At 51.1% G+C, this 19,045-nt stretch overlaps 1 protein-coding gene across 1 annotated transcript in view; it reads left to right on the forward strand.

The window, feature by feature from the left end:
- Positions 1–19,045, forward strand: part of CAPN8 (calpain 8) — a 73,375-nt gene that overhangs the window by 30,939 nt on the left and 23,391 nt on the right. The window contains 11 exon segments of the mRNA XM_036827564.1: positions 1,559–1,605; positions 1,608–1,679; positions 2,212–2,354; positions 3,197–3,356; positions 4,405–4,488; positions 6,580–6,669; positions 7,016–7,019; positions 9,375–9,441; positions 10,163–10,323; positions 13,039–13,214; positions 16,662–16,673. Coding sequence (XP_036683459.1) covers positions 1,559–1,605; positions 1,608–1,679; positions 2,212–2,354; positions 3,197–3,356; positions 4,405–4,488; positions 6,580–6,669; positions 7,016–7,019; positions 9,375–9,441; positions 10,163–10,323; positions 13,039–13,214; positions 16,662–16,673 — 1,016 coding nt within the window.

Below are 19,045 nucleotides of genomic sequence, written 5' to 3' on the forward strand. Positions count from 1 at the left end.
CACTGCCATCGGGAGGAGGGCATTTGTCAGTGAGAGCAGAAGACAGGGGCAGGGCTGGCTTCTGGGTCAGAAAAGCTCTTCAAAAATTAACTGCATGCGAGAGGCGGAGAGAGAGAGAATATATGAGGCTGGTTGGGGAAAGGAAGAGGGAAAGGAATTCATTTGGGACCAAATCATGAATCTCTCTGTTGAGAGAGATGAGGGCAGATAGAGCAAAGGGTTTTCTAGGATAACCTGGTGATGGAACCGTACTGAGCAGATGATGAATCCTCAGAGGTGGGTTCCTGTGTCACAGTTTACTGACTACTTGCTCAGGCAGCCCACGCCTGAGAGAACCGTGGTGTGTTCATCCTGGACTACGTGTGCAGCTTGGGCCACAGCGTGGAAAGAACACAGAGAGTTAGACGAGGTCCTCAGAGGGTCTCTGAATGGTTGAAGGGGCTTTTATCTGAAGATATAGTGAAGAGATTCAGATTTTTTTTTTGTGGACAAGGTGAAGGCTGAGACACACAGACTGGATTTTGGAGCCATTTGATTGGGATAGGAACGGGAGAAACTTGTCTCCAAACCCTAAACTCCTAGAGGCAGGACTCTGGAGTGAAACTGGGAAGAGGCAGCTGTCGGGCCAGTAAGATGAAATACTTCTTCACACGATGAGCAGCACACGTAAGGACGTTGAGATCTCAGAGACTGTTGTAGAAGAAGCCTATAAATGAGATGTGAGACAAATTTACATCAATTCCAGGATGATAGATCCACAGGATGCTAAGGTCAGTAAAGGGTGTCTGGGGCTGTGCTTAATCTTTTGAAGTCGACACCACAGGGGATAATGGTGCCTTCCGTGGAGGTACCGCTCAGGGGCACGGGTCTGGGGGGGTCCGACTTGTACAGAAAGCAGTTTTCTGTTTTCTTCTGCATTTACTTGGATCTCCAAAGTGACCAACACTGAGCCCTAACATTTTTAACCTCTCTTGATTTTGATTTCTTCTGACTAAAAGTATGATCTTTTCATGCTAATCAATATCTCAGGAGTGTTATAAGCTGTCATGGTGAGCTCTGAAACATAAAAGGGCAGTCCTCCAACAGACACGAAGAGGCAACTCTCCGTTATTCAAGGTCAAGCGGAGCAAGGAACACACACACACACATGCACACACACACATGCACACACACACGCACACACACACACATACACGCATCCTGAGCTGGCCAAATAGCTTCAGTGTTTCCTCCAACCAAATGTTTTCTTAAAGTTGTTATTAAGGAATCAAAGAGGATGATTTTTGCTTCTTCCTTTCTTTCTTTGCACTTTCTACTCCACTGATTGAGAGCTTAGGACATGTGGAATGGTCAGCATGTGGCAGATGGGGGGAGGGAGGAGCTGAGAACTTCCAAGGAGGCAGCAGGACCTTCAGACACTGGAGGAAAGGAGTCCCAGACTATCTGACCCAGAAGGGAGTCGTGTGACTCTGGATTGAATGGGCCAGTGAGGGTCAGAGGAAGCAGGGACCCTGCAGGCCTGGCCTGACCAGTGTGTGTCCCCCATGACATGGTGCAGGTGACTGCTGGCTGCTGGCGGCCATTGCCTCCCTCACCTTGAATGAAGAGAACTGCTTTACTGCGTGGTCCGCAGGGACCAGAGCTTCCAGGAGAACTACAGGGCGATCTTTCATTTTCAGGTATCCTGCCTTGCTCACGGCCCTTGACACTACTTTCCATAGTCTTGGGACCCATGCTGAGAATCAGAAATCTGGGCTTGGGGCCCAGTAGCCTAGGTTTTAATAATCCCTCCAGGGGATTCTGGTGCGTGCTTGAGTTTGAGAAACTTTTCTTTAACATGTCCATCCAGTCATCCACACGTCCATCCCCTCCTGTCTCCCCCAGGCCATGTGGCCTTGAGGAAGGCACCTTGGAGTGAGGGTCAGGAGATGGGAGCCCGAGTGGCGTCACTCAGCGTCACTGTTGCCACTGCGTGATGCAAGTTTTCTCATCCACAAACTCAGCCACTGGACTCGATGTTTCCTGCTTTTGCCGGCGTCTCCTATGGGCACGGGTAAGTAAGGAACAGATCCTGCTCTTAAGGAGTCCATTAAAGGTCCAAGGCTGGAACACTGATCAGCACAGACTGAGGTCCTTCTGAGGTCCACTGAGGACGCCGATTCTGCCTCTCAGCTCAGCCTTGTGGACGGGCGCTGTGTGTCCCTCCCGCAGTTCTGGCGGTACGGCGAGTGGGTGGATGTGGTGGTGGACGACAGGCTGCCCACCAAGGACGGGGAGCTGCTCTTCCTGCACTCCGAGGAAGGCAGTGAGTTCTGGAGCGTGCTGCTGGAGAAGGCCTACGCCAAGGAAGTGGGGCAGGGAGGACCTGGGGGTCTCCGCAGTCTCCTTGGAGGATTTTACCTGCCCCTCCCCAGCCTCTGGGTGCCATGCCCATCGTTCCCAGCCCCTGCACCCCATGCAAAGTACCCCTCCGTAACTAAGAGAAACAGAAATTTGGGCTATGAGTTAAACGCTTAGCTCTGTCCCACATGAATGAGTGAACTGGGATCACCACTTAGCTTCTTGGTGTCTCAGCTTTGTCCTCTTTCAAACCCCCTGGTCAGTTCTTAGGTCAATGTGAATTTTTAAAAGAATGACAAAGAAGAAGAATAAAGCAAATGTACTTAGATCCCAAACTCATCAAAGTCTCTACCCTTTGCTTGGGAGTCATTCTCCTTCTCACTGGCATTCAATGTTCAAAGTCTTCTTTGGGGTTCTTTGAATTAGTTTCATTGACTGGTACCCTTTTGTGCAACCCCTGTTCTTTCCCAGCCCTATTCCCAAAGCAAACCCCAAGGGATGCCTCTCTGCTTTGAGGGAGGGTCCCCCTCATCCCTACCCATGCCCCCAACCCCCAGAAACCCAAGAATTCAAGGTCAGCTCTGGAAAGATTGCACTTTGGTTTTTATAAGAGCGCATGGCTTGGTGAGAGGTGATCTGAGATTTGCTCCTGGCAAAGTGCTGAGCTGGCTACGTGAAACTGTGCCTAAGCCCCTCCCTGGCCCACAGACAAAATTGGCAAAGGCCCTCCTGTACCTTCCAGACCACACCATGTCCTAGCACTGCCCCTACCCCATCCCATGTGGTCCCCTCGCTGGGGTTGCTAATGGCTCTGGATGATGCATGTATTCTTTTTTCTTTCCAACAGGCTCAACAGTTCTTATGAGGCTCTCGCTGGAGGGTCCACAGTGGAGGGGTTTGAGGATTTCACAGGTGGCATCTCTGAGTTTTATGAGCTGAAGAAGCAACCAGCCAGTCTGTTTCAGATCATCCGGAAGGCCCTCCGAGCAGGGTCTCTGCTGGCCTGCTCCAGTGATGTGAGCCGGGACGGCTTCTCTTTGCTGCCCCTCCCCATGTGTGGTAGGGAAGGAACTGCACAGAGGCTAGAGGCTGGGAAGGCTTTGGGCCAGAGCAGAGTTTAGGACTTACAGGGCAAGTCCTGTGACATATTTGTCCCTAGCACACGGGAGCCGGTGGGAAGACCTAACTAATGGGTAGGAACTGGAGTTGGTCTCATAAACTCAGAAACCATAGGAGTTCTAAGTGTTAAGCCCCGTTAGTACTGCAGGAATTGCCCTAAGAACGCAGACTTGATCCCTGGATCCTGGGCCCTACCTTTGCTACCCCCTTTTGCTAAGTAATCTTGGGATTTTGGAAAACAAATAGGGTGATTCACAATACATGATGGGCTTTGAGATCACTGAAGAAAAGGGAAGAGGTTCTGAACCAGGGGTGGTACCCTGTCTGGGGGCTGGCTGTATGCGGTTCCATGGTAGTGTGTAGACCAGAGCCTGGAGGCCACCAGCCACGTGGTCTGCTGTCATCTGCCACTCCACTTGCTCTTTCTCCTTCTCTCGACCCTTACCTGGTGATCTCACACACGTGAATGACAAAGCAAGAGCAATCCCCCTTTCTCCTCTCTATAAAAACCCCAGCAGGATATGTGTATTTTTGGTGGAGAAGTGACGTGGGGTCTGGGGAGGGGGCGGGGCTGTTGAGGAGGGACCCTGGGGACACCCACCGCCACTGGTGAACCAGGGCCAGTCCAGACAACTGTCATGGATAATTAGTCTTCTGCAGGCAGCATGGGGTCCTTCTTGAAGAATAAATGGCTTTCCGCTTCCTGTGTCATTTCAAAGGCTGGTAAGTCATATTCCAGGACTGGCAGGCAGGCCTGATCAAAGAGGGTTTGGATGGAGAGAGCTCTATTTACCTGAGGTTAATTGCTGCGCCTGCCGCCCCCCCCCCCCCCAAGACCTGCACTGAGGCCCTGTGGCTGTGTAGCATGTCCTTGGAAAGCATTGTAGGACTGGCCCCAACAAGGTCAGGGTCAGCCACTCTGAGTGGACTTTACTCTCAACTCAGGTCTCCAGTGCAGCTGCAGCAGAAGCCATCACCAGCCTGAAGCTGGTTAAGAGTCACGCATACTCTGTCACTGGAGTTGAAGAGGTAAAATTGGGCATGGGGAGACGGAAGGGCAATGTGTAATGATACGACCATAAATCCCTGGCATCCATGAGAGAAAGAGAGGGAATCACCACCTGGCCCTTCCCTGCCCTGCTGAGGTGCAGCATCTCTGGTGGCACAGAGCCCCTGGCACCGACCCACACTCAGCTCTTGCCTATTACAAGGGCCCTTCTACCTCTTACACACTCAGAGATGGATAACGTAACCTCTTTGAGCTTCAGCTCTATGGGTTCTAACTAAATGCAGGCTATCCTCTGAGATGTGGCCAGGAAGAGGAACGAAGTTTTGGAGGAAAGTTGTAGAAATTGTCAGTTAGATCTACACTCATTCTAAGAAGGGTGTTTGGGCTTCCCTGGTGGTGCAGTGGTTAAGAATCCACCTGCCAATGCAGGGGACATGGGTTCGAGCCCTGGTCCGGGAAGATCCCACATGCCGTGGAGCAACTAAGCCCATGCGCCACAACTACTGAGCCCATGTGCCACAACTACTGAACCCATGTGCCACAACTACTGAGCCTGAGCTCTAGAGCCCGTGCTCTGCAAGAGAAGCCACCGCTATTAGAAGCCCGCGCACCGCAACGAAGAGTAGCTCCTGCTCTCTGCAACTAGAGAAAACCCGCGCACAGCTTCGAAGACCCAATGCAGCCAAAAATAAATAAATAAAATAAATAAATTGAAAAAAAAAGAAAAGCATTAAAAAAGTATATCTTACTGTATGTTATATGGCAAAAAAAAAAATAGTATGTTTGTACAGGTAAAGCAGTGGAAACCCATAGGATCTCCAAAGAGAAAAAGGTAGTAAAACCTACCCCTACTTTCAAGGTGGGGTGTGATAGTGGGAAGGAACGCAAGTATTCCTTACGTTCCAACCCAAGGAGAAAGCATGGGCTGAACTTTTCATTATTTCTATTTACTATAGTCTGCCTACCTCCAAAAAGGATGTGCAGTGGTTTACAATGAAAAGCATAGACACAATAAAACCATACAACAAAGGTAAAATACACCAGACAATCTAGGCTAAAGACAGTGCTCCAGTTGAGAAATAAATTTTGTTTTGGGTTTCCTGATGGCCAAGGCAAAAAAGGAAATGCAGTGGTTGTCTCAGTTTTTGTTATTTATTAAAAAGGCATGCATGTTCATTACGTGTGTTTGTGCTTCACAAATACGCTCTTTAATGAAGTCAATTCCCAAATATGAATTGAGCATGTATATGTAAACACTGGGCGAGGGCATGACGGAGGATACAAAGGAAGGTCAGACACTGAAGGCAGAACGGTCCATCGTGTTTGCACGTGTATGCAAAGGCACACATGGGGGCTCCTGGTGAGTGTTCCGTAGACGACAGGGGAAGGTGGATGTATGGATTTCCCACTATGGGCTTTGAGACAGACTACCTGGGTGCCTGTCCTCCATCTACTACTTACTAACCAGGTAATCTTGGATAACTCAACCCCTCTGGCTGGGTCTCAGAGGTTTTTTTGTTTGCTTGTTTGTTTTTTTAAATTTTTATTGGAGTGTAGTTGATTTACAATGTTGTGTTAGATTCAGGTGTACACCAAAGTGAATCAGTTATACATATACATATATCTACTCTCTCTGGGTCTCAGAGTTTTGAGAGAGATGAAAATGAAGATAATAACAGCACCCAGTTTATAGGACTGTGGTGAGGTTTAAATGAGGTGATAATGCATCTGAACTGCCCAGCTCCATGCCTAGTTCATACTACCTGCTCAAAACATGCTAACTGCTCTGCTCTTAGTATTTGTTGGAGGGCATTGATTATGAATAGGTCTCATATATTAAGAACTGAGTCAGTGTTAGTCAACTATCAAATTTTAATCCAAGTTAAAGCAGATAAACACTTGTTTTTATGCTGGACTTACTATTTATTCAACCAGATTGTGGAAAATAGAGTAGTTAGTTAAGGCTTGAAAACATGTGCTAAAAGAAAATAGAAGTGATTGTTTAGGGGCATTTGAGGAATTGAACGCAGGTCCGCTCAGGCGAGGACATGAACACAGGGCAGCAGGGGTATGCGCGGTGATTCAGTTGCCTTTGTCTGTGGCCCTTGCAGGTGGATTTCCGGGGTTATCCAGAGAAGCTGATCAGACTCCGGAACCCGTGGGGCGAAGTGGAATGGATGGGGGCCTGGAGCGATGAGTAGGTTCTTTCCTCCCTCCGCCCGTGCTCACCTCCCTCTGCGGGAAGGCATCATCCAAACACGCAGCGATCGTGAGACCCACAGTGGAGTACGCTGGGCAGCACTTTCCGTCCACAAACCACACGGCCTGTCCAGAAAAGAGTGTTAGATGGTTCCAGGTGGGGAAAAGCCAAACAAAATCCACTCAGCTGTAGTCTTCGATTCCTTGCTCTGCTTTGGCACTTGCAAGTTTGGCAGCTCAGTGGAATTTTGCTGAGCGCCGGAGGGTTGGCTTGTTTTCTACCTACCACCGCGGTCATCCAAAGGTGAGACCCATCAGTCTCGATCGGATTCTTTCCACTCCACAAAGCCTGGTCACTCTGACAAAGGCCAAACCCCTCAGCATCAAGAAGAAACGTGCCTAGAAAGAGGAACTGGATCCTAGGAGCCATGGGCCGCCAGAGGCAGTGAGGATGAATGGGAGTGGCGCCCGCTCCCCCAGAGCTCATTACGGGCGGGTGTTGATCTCTCCTGACAAAGCCATTAATGAACGGAGGGGCCCAGACCTCTCACAGTGGAGAGTGGCAGCCAGTCAGAGATGGGGCCTGGACACAGAGGCCTCCTGTGGTGTCCTGGGACAGCTGTGCCCTGGAATCGATGCCACTGTGATACAGGAGGATGGAGAGAGCACGGCCCAGTTTCCATCCTAGTTAGCACTGCTGGCACGGGGGAGGCAGGTCGGTGCTGGGGAAGGATGGAGAATTGGCCAGTGTCACTGATGAAGAGACACCAGTATTGGGAATGGTCATAATAACAACTCGCCCCCCCAGCACATCCTTAAGCCTCGTATGTACCTCATACGTGCTGCCCACACTGCATGATGCCACCAGGGCTTTGGAAGGGAACTTTATTACATTTATGAACTAATCACACATCATTAGTGCTCGTAACTGGTACTTCCCTTCAGGTTTGTGTCATGAAGAAACACATGTCCCCAGGGCCACGGATCGCCTCTTATATTAAAGATTTTTCATCCTCCTGCCTATGATGGAGCAAAGCCCCAAACCTTAGTTCTGCCAACTGCCCCAAAAGGATGTCATGGCTGAATGAAATTGAAACCCCGGTTTCGGCCATTTTAAGCAGCAGCTGCTTCCCAAGCTGCTTACGGGGCTTATATGACTTTATCTCCTTTCCCCGATGCTGCTCAGTCCCTAACGGGCTGGGACAGGTCCAGGGGTGTGAGGTGACGACAGGCAAGCCCCGCAGGCTCCATCTGGAGACGCAGCCGGGGGTATTTATACATGGCTGCTGGGGGAGGAGGGCACTGCATCTCTGAGGTAACATCCCTAGTCTCAGCCCAATGTCTTTAAATTAAAACTTTTTTTTTAAGTTTCAAGAAACTAACTGGGAGATTTAGGTCAGATCTCATATTCTCCAGCTAGTCCCCTAATCTTTATTTATAACAAGCACATTCTGAGGTCTGGCTCTTTTTTTTTTTTAAATAAATTTATTTATTTTATTTATTTATTTTTGGCTGTGTTGGGTCTTCGTTGCTGCGCACGGGCTTTCTCTAGTTGCAGAGAGCGGGGGCTACTCTTTGTTGCGGTGTGCGGGCTTCCCATTGCGGTGGCTTCTCTTGTTGTGGAGCATGGGATCTAGGAGCACGGGCTTCAGTAGTTGTGGCACGTGCGATCAGTAGTTGTGGCTCGCGGGCTCTAGAGCACAGGCTCAGTAGTTGTGGCGCACGGGCTTAGTTGCTCCGCAGCACGTGGAATCTTCCCGGACCAGGGATCGAACCCGTGTCCCCTGCTTTGGCAGGTGGATTCTCAACCACTATGCCACCAGGGAAGCCCCTGGGGTTTGGTCTGATCCAATGACTATTTCCATGAACTAAATAGGCCCTGGGTGCTCCCCTCCCTGATCGCTAGGGGTCCTGAGAGCCCCCCTGGAGGAAGAGGCTGGGCTTGGCTCTGCCCCAGGTTTTATGCAGCGACGGGGAGGTCTTCACGCTGTGCTGAAAGCAATGAGGGAAGGGATTCTTGAAAGAACGATCTGGATACTGCTCAGTTATTTAGCGTTGCATACGTATTTCAGGAAAACCTAACTTCTTAAAGGTCAGGTAGCTGGAAATGGCATTTCAACAAATTATGTGGGTATTGCCATGGAAAGGCCGCCAGCAGGAGGCCTCACAGGGTGACATTACTTCATGGAAATTGTCACAAAACTGGGCCTGATTGTCATTTTGCAGGCTCAGGAAGGGGACCATGTTCATGTGCCCAGAGATGCTCAGACCCTCTCACAGTATCTTCACTTCAGACTGATAGATAAGCCAGAAGGGCGTCTCACCAATTGAGAAGGGGTGGAGTGGCCTGTGACGGCCAGTCTCACAGCTCCTGCCTTGGACTTGCCCAGGCCTGTGATCAGGGCCTGGGGGGGCTGAATCAGACATGAGTGTAAAACTTGCCTGGAGAGTGAACTTAGAGCAAAGCCATGGCGCAGTGTTCCTGCTGCATGTCTGGGGTCACCCTGCTAGTGCCCGTGGAGTCCCGTCCCTTCCCCCAGGCTACACCCCCCTCCCACCCCCGGCTATCATTTCAGATTCCCCATTTCTCAGGGGGAAGTTGAGCTGCAGTAAACAGCTTGCACTGCAGCGAACCCTTCAGGAACGATCACCTCTGCTTCCTTTAAAAAAAACTTTAAATTTTATTCTTTCTTTCCCATTGCACTAGAGTGGAATTACGTAGATCCCAGGCAGAAAGAAAAGCTGGACAAGAACGCCGAGGCTGGAGAGTTCTGGTGAGAGTCATCTGCGGGAATGCTGTCCCCTTAGTTGTGGGTCCGTTCCTCGTTCACAGGTGGGCAGCTCTCTCTAGGTGTTCCAGGAATTCAACACGGTTCCCAGCCAGGAGGTCTTCTTTCTCCTCCCCCTTTTACCCCAGAGTAGTTCTACCTCCGTACCAGTACGTCTAAAGCATTGAAACCAAGATATGTGGGCCTCAACACGGATTAGCTATCAGCTTGTCTTCCTCAGTTTCCATATCTTTCCAGTGAAATAGGAGAACTGTTCCTATCTCTTTAAGTCCAAGATTTAGCATAGCATCAAAATAAGATAACTTCCTTCACCCATGGGCTAAGGAAGATAATAGGGACACTGCAAAGAATATGACGTGGTTTAGGAGCCATCTCTAGGCTCCCACTTTAACACCAGTTAGATTTAAACAGGAAGGAACTTGGAGGTGGTGGATTGGTTCAATTTACCTGCCAGGGTCTCTCCAGTTTATGGTTTAGTCTCTGCCTGGTTGGTTAGATATGAGAGGGGGTTCTCTAAGAAAAATGGAGACCCTAACAATGGTGAGGAATGTGGTCAATGACCCCTGCATATTTGTACAGTGGGCTGCAGGAAAGACGCGAGTTAGCCCACGGCCTTTGCTCCGTCCCATGCCCAGGGGGCACGCCTTCCATCACTTTTCCAGCCCAGCTCTCTCGACTGACAGCCCACCGGCCCCTCTGCCCCCAGGATGTCTTTTTCGGATTTCTTGAGGCAGTTCTCTGGGCTAGAGATCTGCCACCTGTCCCTGGACTCCCTGAGCAGCGAGGAGGTGCACAAGTGGAACCTGATTCTGTTCAGCGGGTGCTGGATACGGGGCTCCACTGCTGGCGGCTGCCAGAACTACCCAGGTGAGGCGGGAGCTGCCGTGCTCACCTTCTTCTGGCTTGTCCTCCCAGGGCTGGGCATCCTTAGATGTTAATCTGGGGACAGTGCCTTTGCACTCTGTTCTCTGGCTCCTGGCACCCCTTGGTGGCCCAGCTTCTTTCTGGGGCTTGGAGGCCAGGGCAGCAGTGGTGGGTGGTGCCTCTCCAGCCATTCCCCCGGGGCCTGATCTCAGGTAACATCATTCTTCAGCGTCTGTGTGTTCAGACTGTCTCTGCTTCGCCCACCTGCCCCCTGCCCCCCAAGGCCATTCTTCTTCGTACTAACCATGCTCTTGTCACCCTGCACCAAGGCCTCTTGTTTTTCTCTGGGGCTTCCTCCATCCCCATGTGGCCCGGCTGGCTGGCAACCGACCCACTGCGCCCTGGGACAGTGGCTGATGGTGCGCTAGAGGGACACGGGTTCGGCATCACTGTACCAGTAGACCGCATCCATCCGAGCGGCCGTTCTGCTTTGTTTGCACCTGAGTCAGACAGCCTGGGTCAGGGGTGGCCACACACAGGATGTGCGAATGGCCACTGTCCGCTCCCCTGGTCGTCATCAGAATTCCCTCCCTGGTGGGGATAGTCTGGTGCAAACCGCTGCCTCTGCACTAACCCGGGCCCTCATCTTATTAAAGGTGGGAAGCCTTCCCTGTTCGCGGGAGACCACTAATATCTACACATATAGGCTCCTCCTAGGTTGAATCAGCTGAGGCAGCAGCAGAGGAAGAAAGTCCGAAAAACAACCCCACATCTCTAAGGAGAAATGAAAGAAAGCAAAACCCAACCTCTCCACTTCCCACCTCCCCAGGTCCCACGTCCCTCCTGGTCTGATGTTGACATTGTTAACTGACTTTGACTTGTAAGCACTGGGCCTTGTTCTCACCACAGAGCTCATCGCAGGCCTGTGCTCAGGGCGTGGAAGCAGCATTAGAATAAAATCCCATGTGGGTGCAGTCCTGGGTCCTGACCGGGTCTCTTGTTCATTATCCCCATCCAACCCGAGCTCCCATTTCTGATGGCAGAGATGGAAGGAGGGTGGTCCTTTCCTGCCACTGTCACTCAGATGCCCGGTCCGACAGCTCTGGGACCCTGGGAGGGTGGTTTCCCTGTTCTGAGCTTCAATTTCCCAATCGTCAAAGTGGAGGGATAATACCCACCTTCGGAAGCGCTTTGTAAATGGTGTAGTGTTATACAAATGGGATGTGTTATTTTTATGACCCATTTTCTTCTTCTAGCTCTGTTAAGGAGTAAACAAAAAATGTAGGGATTGCAGTAATGTTGCATTTGGGAGAAATTAAAATATGCTCACCATTAGCAAGCTCTTAGAAAATGTGTAGGAAATTTGCATGGATCATTTCGGGAGCTCGGAATCGTAGGGCGTGCCTAAGGTATCTGTCTGCACGAAATCGCTACCCCATCTGTGCCGTCAGCTAGCTGTCGGGAAGAGACGGACTCTTCCTGCCCTTTGGTAATGATGTAAGTATAGAAGATTACAGAATTGTCTCTGGCTCCTCTGGAATCGACAGATATTTGTTTTAAAATCTACACACTTGTGCCTTAGATAAAAAAAAATCTGGAAGTGGAAGTTCTGGGAAGGTGGAATTGAATAAGTAATTTTATTGTTAAGAAAATATAATAACCAGTGGCTCTTGGTCACCTGTGAATGCCTTGTTATTGTATCAGGTTGGACCCTTATCTAGAGGACCTAAGCACTCCCTCCTTCCCACACCCCTTTCTTCCCCCAGGGCACATCGTTATTGAAATTATTGAGGCCCTGGCATGGAGATGGCTGTCAAGCTTATCTTCCTCAATCATACTCTGCCACTTGAGTCTGTCATAGAATTGCTGTGTGCCCCTGGATGACCCATTTGCCCTCTCTGTGCTTTGGCTTGTACAGTCACTATTTGGAGAGATTTTTTTTTTTAAGGTCATATTTGAAATGAAGCAGTGTTTTAAAATATCCATAGGTGGTATTGCTTCTTAATCGCCAATTATTATTCCTCGGGCATTATTAAATGACGTACTCTTGAGGGAGTGTGTCTCATCACTGGCTGCAACGCTGCGCCATCTAGTGGCGCCCCTGGATCAATGGACAGAGGATCAGCAATCATGGCTGTTTCGGGCTGTGATCTGAAGCAGGGGCCCGTCAGACAGGTTTCCCAGGGGGCAAGAGTGGTCATCTTTTTATAGTCTGTCAGGAGAGGCCTCCTTGGTAGCTAGTCTTTGCTGGACTTTGTCCTCATCTGTCCCAGGGACCTGCTTTTTCCCCCAGAGACCTCCTTCCTCCAGGAGATGGGTTCATCTTCACAGGCCAGTTCTTCACAGGCTGAGAACAGGGAGATGTTAATCATTTCCCCAGAAGACTTGGAGTTTCCTTCCAGGGGGACCCAGTGTAGCCCTGGGACCACGGGACCTTGAATATCCCATCAAGTATATCGGGGCCCTGGTTGATCAAATGGACAAGTGTAAAGTTTCCACATGCTGTGGGGTGTGTGTGCTGGTGTGTGGGTGGGGTAGGGAGATAGGAGGAAATGCTGACCACCTTGTAAAGCAAACTTGCCAAGGCCTGCTTACCCGGCACAGTTTGGCCAGAGTTATGCTTTCCTTGGGATGATCAAAATTCCTCCCTTTCATTCTATTCTTCCCGATCTCTTCATCCCCCCCTGGGGGAACCACCATCTCCTGAGTGACTTCTAGCCACTTACTGGACCAATTCCCAGTTCAAAATCTGTTTGGACGAGGTGGACGACCACCAGGAGGAGAGCATTGGTGAACCCTGCTGCACGGTGCTGCTGGGGCTGATGCAGAAGAATCGCAGGCGACAGAAGAGGATGGGACAGGGCATGCTCAGCACCGGCCATGCTGTCTACAAGGTACTCTGGAGCTGGGGTCAGCCGTCACGGCACGCCTGATGTCTTTGGTCAGAATATTCTGGCCAGCAATTGAAGCGAATCTTTCTTATTGTTTGGATGTTTCTAATCAAGCATTTTCCTTGCTCCCCAAAATGCCTCCCCCAGTGGCCTTACTGAGGCCTGAATTCCACAATTAGAGATTCATTCCTCTGGCTTAAACCTCTACTGTTAACACTGAGATGTGTAATTCATTAAGCTTTGTCTGTCATTGAGGGTTCAGTGTAACTACACTTATTAGACTCTCTCCAGGTATAGGCTTCTCAGGGGACAGGAGCCAAGAAGGTGACACAAGGAGTATGAGGACATCACAGAGTGGGGGAAGGGAGCCAAAGACAAACCCTCTTTCTCCCTGGGCAACCTTGAAACACTTGTTGGGACACACAAGGCATGGGCTGGGGTGAAAGGAGCCCCAGGTCATTTTCAGTTCTGGTGTCTCTGGATTGAAGGTCACAGCTGGTTCTGGGCTCAGGCTGCAGTGCGTGCCTCAATACCCCAGTTTGCCCTGTAACCACCCCTCTATAGATTTCACAGCCTAACAAGTAGGTTAAAGCAAGACCTCTGGGTCCTGACAAGCCTAGCCAGGATCAAACTGGAATCCACTTATTTTACATAGGCAAAGACTTTTTATAACGAATTCCAGAGGGATTCATGGTGGTTGCTTTTATAGAATTTTGTTAAAAGTGAATTTCTTGGGGAAAATACAATTCTAATCAGAAAAACCAAGAGCTGGCTGGAAGCCCAACATCTCAGTATACATAAGTGCATGAAAAAGAAGTACTGTAATAAGAAACCAGTAAGGAAAAGTGCAATTGTGAAGCTCATGTGACCTCCAGCCCCTTTCTTTCTCTTATTTTGGAACTTAGAGCTTTAGAGTTTAGCGTGTGTCTGTATGTGTGTGTATTTTGTGTTGGAGGAATGGGAGTTGGAAAATAATTGCTGCTTGATGGCTGGAGAAAAGTATTTCAAATAAATAAGCTCCAATTCTACTCCAGCTTATCCCTTCCATCCCCACCTAGAATGTAAGTAGCACCAAAACAGATTTTTTGCTTATAGGGATAAAAAACCAAGAAAGCGCTTACCCTATGCATATCAATTCAACACTTCTTTAGGGCGCACCTGCCACGTGCCAGGTGCCGTGCTGAAAGCTGAGATCCAGAGGAATAGCACAAGGTTATCGCCCTCAGGGTGCTCACAATCTAGAGGGGAAAACCACACACACTTCACTAACTACAGGGCAGGTCAGATCTGCTATGACTGGGACCAGCACCGTGAGCTGAGGTCTCCTCAGAGAGGGATAGCTTCGTGGAGGAGGAGAATTTGATCAGGGCGTCAAAAAATGAGCTGGATTTCAAAGGTGGATGAGGGAGAACATTCCAGCCATAGGGGACACCCTGTGCTTCTTGACAGCTGGAGAGGAAGTGACAGTTTGGGAGAGCAGGCAGGAGGCAGGCATGGCCAAAGGGTGGGCTGAATGGGGACTGTGGCCACCAGCTCTTCATCCACCAGCTCTACCTTCTATAACCGCATCAACAAAGCATTCTTTCAAAGGGACATGAGCTAACACACGGAAATAGCTTTGTGGGCATGGCGTTTGCTCTCGTAAATAATACATACGGCATGTCAATTTTTCAGACATTAGTTTACAGCTGCTTATAAAATAACCCCATGGATGTGATCCGTGGACCTTCTTCTTATAGCCAGAGGCATATAAATTAGAGCATGACATCTGTGAACACAGCCACTTTAACGTTAGGGTGAGGAAGGTGTACAGCCCTGTAGGGAGTGTCTGAGGGTAGAGGCAGTGCCTGGGCTTGTAGAAAGTACCTGGTGTTGGAGAGAGGGCATGCAGGGATTGCAGGGGATACCATTCTCTGACCCCTGGAACTGCGTCTTCTGGCTTTAACTGTCTGCAAACTGGAGTCTGGTCTGAGGTGGGAAAACTGACACTGATTGAGGAACAGCCAGAAACCCCCAAAGAAAAGCCCTGCTTGTCTGGCCTCCTCTCTCTCCCCTGTTATCTTCCTGCTGAGACAACAGGCTCCTGCCACACAGGCCTGCCATTTGCATTCAGGATCTTGCATTTCAAAGGTGACTGTCCCTTTCCATCCGTCGGTGGGCGAGGCTGGCGGGCTCTCCGGCCTGGATGCTGCGGCTGGGGACTTGTGCCACCTGAGGCCTGGCTTGCTGGCTCGGTTCCTGCCTGGGGGCTCTTGGCAGTGGATTCAGGGCATATTGCCTGCGGCGGTGGGCGGGGTGAATGCAAAGACAGCTGAGGTGGTTGAGAGTCCCTGCCGAGGGGGTGAAGGCGGTTGGGAGGCCGATCCCCCAGGACCTCTGCTCTCCCAGACAGCTGGGGCCTCTGCATGGGGGATTTTAGCTTTAGATGCAAACTTAGAGGAGTGACAGTGACTGCAGGCTTTTCTACCTCTGCTGCCAATTATAAGCGGGGGTGCCAGAGTGAGGATACCGGCTGATCCAAATTTTCCCTAATTTTTTCCCCTCAGAGTTGGCAGTTGCCCACAGACCTAAGCCACAAACAACGTCCTTCCTGCTCTTCTGGTCAGAAGAGCCTGCTTGGGAGGGGGCAAATGTGGGAAAAGGACAAGGGGGGATTGAACCCTCTTCGGAGTCTTCTCTGGCATGGGAGGGCTCCCACTCTGCATCTGGTATCTCCTGTGGGCATCACCATTTCCATTTGCAAATAATAGGACCTAACTCTACCTAGACTAGTGAAAAAGGAATTCACCAGCTCATGTCACCAAACCCAGGGAAGGACAGGGATACTTAGGACGGGACGTGCCTGCTCTCAGGACCCTCCTTTCTCTTCACATCTCCCCTCTGGTGTCAATGCCATCTTCCTGGTCTGGCTTTCTGCACAGTCTCTCTAATATCACCCACATAAAACAAGGGGGCCCCTTCCCTTAGTTCCAATTCGAAAATACTAGAGAAGTCTGTGATGGACTCAGCTTGGGTCACGTGCCTATTCCTGGACCAATCCCTGTAGCCAATGGTGATTAAATTATGTCTCGAGTTGAGTGAGACCCCTTTCTGGCCAAGCCCTTGACCTGGAGGCCAGGTCTGCTGGTCTGTAAGATGTTAGTTCTCATTTAAACCCCAAGGTTAGTACTCCTCAAACATTTGGGATCCTGGTAGATTATACAATATGAAAATAAAGTAGAACCTTTTTTTTCCTTTTGGATTTCTAGGGCTCAGTAGTCTACAGATGGCCTTGAAAATTCACCAATGACTTTCCAGTTTCAGAAATGCTGATGACTCACTTTAGCACAGAATTCCTCCCAGTGGCCCAGGACTGCACAGTCTGTGGGCCAGATGTGGGGAGGGACACAAGGGCACCAAGGGAGGCCCACGGCACCCTCAGGTGACATGCTCTTTTCTCCTGCCCTGTAGGTCCCCAAAGAGGTATGTGAACACTGATGGAGATGTCCCCCTTGGTAAGGAACAGCTGGGCTGCCTTCGTGATGGGCACCCGGTGGCATGTGCTTCCTTTGATGGAAGCCGGTTCTCCCACAAACCAACTCCCACAGGATCCGGTGAGCTGCTAACCCTGAGAGAGCTGGTAAAGACACTTGGGTCCCACCCGCCAGGAAGGGGACAGTGGTGACCTTTGCCCCTTGTGTGCCTGGTGGTCTGATCCAAACAAGATGACTGTAGCTCACTTAGGCTCCTGTTTATCTAGCCGACAGAAATAAAGGCCCTGATATCTGATAAGAAAAGGAAGCACCAACTTTATCTTTTTGGCTCCCAGCTTTTCCTGCGCCTCCTCAGTGATTTACAGCTGGGTTAGAGAGACATGTCATCAGGGTCGTACTTTCATCTGCGGTTTCCTGCTGCGGTCCCAGGCCTCACCCAGCTATCCCGGCGGCCTCGTGGGCAGGGGCTGGCGGGGTGTGCTGTGAGACTGCCTCATCCATGCAGCTGGCACACAGTCAGGCCCCAGCTCGTCCCAGCCCAGAGAGCCTCTCCTCGGCTGCACGCTAGGGACACCTGGGAGGTCTTAGACATCTCCATGCCCAGACCAATTATGGCAGCGTCTCTGGGGTGATTCCAGTGTGCAGCCAAGGTTAGGAGCCACTTGTTCTGTCTGGGGCTACCCCAGCCGGAGTCTATTACTCTAATTATGTAGGGGTACGTTTGCCCTGCTGTGCTAATCCCTGCTCCCCCGGGTTCTCAACCTTGGCCACCTGGTAGCACGTGCCAACGAGGCCCAAGTTCACAGGTTCCAGCCTATGCCTTCTTCCAAGGCTGCCGATCACTGGTCTACCCTGCCTGATGGCTCCCAAATGCATATTATCGGTTATGGAGGCAACAGACAAGAGGGCAGGGATGATTTAGAGCATGCCCCTCTTCACTACTCAAAAGTAATTAAATTCAAACGTGCATTCAGTCTGATGGATGGTGGATCCCATCAGAAGCGGCCCGTTTATGCGAGCGAGGTCCTCTGCACACACAGTGGAGCCTGCAGGAGCATCTCCCGGTGCTCTCCGCGCGTCTCTGTGGAGCCTGTGCTCTGCAAGTGCCTTTGGTCAGCGGTTCCAAGGCCTGGGGGCTTGTGAAAGCACAGGCTGCTAGGCCCCAGCCCCAGAGTCTCTGATTCCGCAGGTCTGGCTTGGGGCCCGAGGACTTGCACTTTCAACAAGCCCCCCAGGGGTGCTCACGCTGACCCTGGGCCCACACACTCGTGGCTGGGCCAGGCCACGGGGAGGTGCGAGGGCCAGGGCTCTGGTGGCACATGCCTGTGTGGAGCCCCCAGTAGGACAGAGGGGCCCCAGCTCCTGCCTCCGTGCTCTCCACCTCTCACTCTGGACTTCCAGGTGAGGCTTCTGCAGTCTGTCCCGCCCCTGGGTTCCTGCTAGAACTCAGTTTGCCCCGTTCCCTCCCCACCTCCCACCCCACACTTCTCCTTCTCCCCTGCTGGTCGCCTGTTTCCTCCCCTCGCAATCATCAGGGAGGGCAAGAATGACATTTAGCCCCTTAACACTTGGACTCAGCCAAGGCCTTGCTGGCCACGCCCCCAGCATTCTGCCCAGAGTAGAAAACTTCTGGTGGGGGGGATCCCAAGGCTGTGGCTGCTCTAGTGCCCAGGTCAGCCGGGGCAGCCTGGGGGGTCCCGTGGAGTCCTGACCAGGGCAGTGGACGCAGGTGGCCCTGCCTTCCTCCCCTGCTTAGCGGACCTGTGATCCAAAGAGGGTCGGGTGACCATGAATAGACACCGTCTACCCTGGGGTGGGCAGTCCAGCTCTGGGTCACACAGAAGTCACAGCCCTTGCAGCTTACCGGCACCTGCGCTCTGTCACAGGCATCTTGATGAAGACTGGTCATGAAGATACAGTGCAATGGGGAGGCTTAATTACAGCAATAATAACACCGGCAACAGTGTTTTCAAAGCACTCTGTAGGCACTAATTAGCCCGTGGCATACGACCACAACCTCCTTCTCCCTCCAACAAACAGATGGGTCTTGGGGAGCATCTTCCCCCTCCCAGGAGAGCCAGGCCTCCCTCGGGGTGGCCACCCCCTCTGTCTGCCTCCCTGCCCCGCCCCCCTCCCCCAAATCAGATCACCCTGGTTACCTTGCAGAGCAATTTTCCAAGCCAGGCCAAGGTTAGCAGGCCCTTCTGGCTGCTGTTGCTTGGGAACCAGGATTTAAGCCACAGGCCTGTACTGGGGAGCTCAGCGCCACCCCCCACCCCCAGGTACAGCTGCAGAGTGAGAGTCTGTTGGATTCAATGAGGGATGATTCATGAGGACAAATATCCAGAGAGAAGCTGAGCA

The sequence above is a fragment of the Balaenoptera musculus genome, chromosome 1 (assembly GCF_009873245.2).
Source record: "Balaenoptera musculus isolate JJ_BM4_2016_0621 chromosome 1, mBalMus1.pri.v3, whole genome shotgun sequence".
In the NCBI taxonomy this organism is placed as follows: Eukaryota; Metazoa; Chordata; class Mammalia; order Artiodactyla; family Balaenopteridae; genus Balaenoptera; species Balaenoptera musculus.